This window comes from Otolemur garnettii, unplaced genomic scaffold, assembly GCF_000181295.1.
Source record: "Otolemur garnettii isolate 467f Iridium unplaced genomic scaffold, OtoGar3 scaffold00152, whole genome shotgun sequence".
In the NCBI taxonomy this organism is placed as follows: Eukaryota; Metazoa; Chordata; class Mammalia; order Primates; family Galagidae; genus Otolemur; species Otolemur garnettii.
This window is the reverse complement of record NW_003852547.1, coordinates 2,933,833-2,937,022: the sequence shown is the minus strand read 5'-3', so window position 1 is coordinate 2,937,022 and position 3,190 is coordinate 2,933,833. Positions and strand designations below refer to the sequence as shown.

At 50.0% G+C, this 3,190-nt stretch overlaps 1 protein-coding gene and 1 long non-coding RNA gene across 6 annotated transcripts in view; one reads left to right on the top strand and one right to left on the bottom strand.

Moving 5' to 3' along the window:
• The window catches only part of DMPK (DM1 protein kinase), a 12,393-nt gene that overhangs the window by 5,252 nt on the left and 3,951 nt on the right, over positions 1–3,190 (top strand). For 3 of the 4 annotated variants that reach the window (XM_003799524.3, XM_003799523.3, XM_023518946.1), the window contains exons 7-9: positions 102–308; positions 393–656; positions 1,326–1,411. In XM_003799524.3, the coding sequence (XP_003799572.2) occupies positions 102–308; positions 393–656; positions 1,326–1,411 (557 nt within the window). The remainder of the gene's footprint in view (positions 1–101; positions 309–392; positions 657–1,325; positions 1,412–3,190) is intronic. The other variant, XM_023518947.1, reaches the window with a different exon arrangement.
• The window catches only part of LOC111728348, an 8,196-nt gene that overhangs the window by 2,386 nt on the left and 2,620 nt on the right, over positions 1–3,190 (bottom strand). The window lies entirely within an intron of this gene.

The window sequence follows — 3,190 nt, the reverse complement described above, 5'->3', positions numbered from 1 at the left end:
AAAAGAAAAGAAAAGAAAAGAAAGGGCCCTGAGCTCATGGGCAGGGTGGGGCCAGAACCCACAATTTAGGCCCAAGCCCAACTCTGGCCCTGTTGGCACAGGTTCGGTCGCTGGTGGCTGTGGGCACCCCAGACTACTTATCCCCCGAGATCCTGCAGGCTGTGGGTGGCGGGCCTGGGCCAGGCAGCTATGGGCCAGAATGTGACTGGTGGGCACTGGGTGTGTTCGCCTATGAAATGTTCTACGGGCAGACACCCTTCTACGCAGACTCCACTGCTGAGACTTACAGCAAGATTGTCCACTACAAGGTAAGCACAGCCCCAAGAAGCCCCTGAACTCTCTGTACTTGTTCCCCGGCTCACACCCACCTCTTTCCCTTTCCTTCTGAGCAGGAGCACCTGTCTCTGCCACTGGCGGACACAGGGGTTCCTGAAGAGGCTCGAGACCTCATCCAGCGGCTGCTGTGTCCCCCAGAGACAAGGCTGGGTCAGGATGGAGCAAGCGATTTTCAGAAGCATCCTTTCTTCTTTGGCCTCGACTGGGATGGCCTCCATGACAGCGCTCCCCCCTTTACTCCAGATTTCCAGGGTGCCACTGACACATGCAATTTCGATGTGGTAGAGGATGGGCTCACTGCCATGGTGAGCGGGGGCGGGGTAGGTACCTGCAGCCCCTGCTTGGCTGAAAGGACCTCCTCATCCCCCCTCCATAAAGTTGGAATAATGATAGTACCTACTTCCTGGAGTCCTGAATCATTCATTCCCTAGAGCACTTGCTCTGTGCAACCCAGTGCATGATCTAGACTTCCAGATTTAGAAGTGGGGTGGGGGTGGGGCACAAACCAGTCCTTAGTAATGAAACCCCTGAGTGATTAGAGCTGAAATGGGAGCATTCAGGGTACAGGGGTCCTGACTCAGCATGGAAGGTCCTGGAAGACTTCCCGGAGGGGAGTGTCTAAGCTGAGACCTGGAAGATGAGGTAAGGTGAGGCTGGAGAGGACTCTTCCTTCCTTAGGCCATCTCTTTCTCCACAGCCTAACATGCTGCCTGGGAGTGCTTGCTCAACTCTGGGTGACCTGGAGACACAACACTGACCAAATCACCCCTGGCCCCTACCCTCATCCAGTTGTAGTCTAGAGAGTTATATATTTTCATGTAGTATGGCAAATGCCCCAACAGAGGCAAAGGATACAAGAAGTGATGGAGGGCCACTTTAAATAAACCCTGAGTTGGGGTTGGTTTAGAGGCAACATATAAGCCAAGACCAGAAAGGGGTGAGAGGCCAGCCTGACAACTGCTGGTCACATCCGTGGGTCTTTTGTGTAGGAGACACTGTCAGACATGCAGGAAGGCGTGCCGCTGGGGGTCCACCTGCCTTTTGTGGGCTACTCCTACTCCTGCATGGCCCTCAGGTAAGCTCCACCCTGCAAGGCCACCAAAGACCCCAGAGGCTGTTTGGGCTTCTGTGTTCCAGCTCCTCCTTGGACAGTAGCTTTGCAGGATCAGTCTTGGGACTTTACTGTTTTGGGACCAAGAACTCCCTAGAAGCCCACAGTTGTAGAACCTTAAAATTTCAGACCATAATACTTTAAAATTTTAGATTCAATTATAAAACCTCAGAACCACAGACTTGACCTTTCAGAATCTTGCAACTGTTGACTTTTACATTCCTAGTACACAGAACCATGGGACCTCAGAGTCTTAGGCAATAAGAAGTATAGAATTTTACAATCAAGTTTAAAAGAACAAACTCATTGAATTGGTCATGTAACAAGATGGTCTTTTAAAATGTTAGTTATATAAGTAAGGCATTGCTTACGATGGTAAATTAGAAAGTATGGCTAAGGAGCTAGGTGTGGTGGCTCATGATGAAAATCTCAGTACTTCGGGAGGTTGAGGCAGAAGTATCACTTGAGGCCAGGAGTTTGAGACTAGCCTGAACAAGAGGAGAGACCCTGTCAAAAAAAAAAAAAAAATAGGAAAATTAGCCAGCATTGTGGCACATGCCGGCACATGCCTGGCACTTCCAGCTACTCAGGAGGCTGAGGCAAGAGGATCACTTGAGCCCAGGAGTTTGAGCTTGCTGTAAGCTATGATGCCATGGCACTCTCTACCCAGGGAAACAGAGTGAGACTCTGTCTGAAAAAATAAAAAGTTAGGGTGGCACCTGTGGCTCAGTGAGTAGGGCGCCGGCCCCCTATACCAAGGGTGGTGGGTTTGAACCCAGCCCTGGCCAAAGTGCAACAAAAAAATAGCCAGGCATTGCGGCAGGAGGCGCCTGTAGTCCCAACTACTTGGGAGGCTGACACAAGAGAATCACTTAAGTCCAAGAGCTGGAGGTTGCTGTAGCTGTGATGTCACAGCACTCTACTGAGGGTGACAAAGTGAGACTCTGCCTCTAAAAAAATAAAAAATAAAGTTAGTCTGTAGTCCTAGCTATTTGGGAGGCTGAGGTAGGAGGACCACTTGATCCCAGGAGTTTAGGATTAAAGTGCGCCATGTTGGCCTCACTGCATTCCAGGCCTGGGTAATAAAGTGAGACCTTGTCTCTTACAAACAGGCCAGGCAAGGTGGCTCACCCCTCTAATCCTAGCACTCTGGGAGGCTGAGGTGGGCTCACGAGTTCCAGATCAGCCTGAGCAAGAGGGAGATCCCATCTCTAAAAATAGCTGGGCATTATGGCTGGCGCATGTAGTCCTAGTTACTCAGGAGTCTGAGACAAGAGAATTGCTTGAGCCCGAGAGTCAGTTGCTGTGAGATGCTTCTCTTAAAAAAAAAGAAAAAAAAAGGGCCAGGCATGGTGGCTCACACCAGTAATCCTGGCACTTTTGGAAGCTGAGGTAGGTGGATTGCCTTAGCTCAGGTTTGAGACCACCCTGAGCCAGAGAGAGACCCTGTCTCTAAAAAGAGCTAGGTGTTGTAGTGGGCACCTGTAGTCCCAGGTACTCGGGAGGCTGAAGCATGAGAATCACTTGAGCCCAAGAGTTTGAGGTTGCTGTGAGCTATGATCCTACAGCACTCTACCAAGGGTGACAAAGTGAGATTCTGTCTCAAAAACAAAAGAAAAAACAGGTAAGGAAAAGGCGGTTGATCCCTGAGCCCCCTTTCTAGTAGGGGTCCCGGCTCACACATGCCCAGACACATATTCAACAACTAGGAGAACAGGCCTTTTTTTTTTTTTTTTTTTTTTT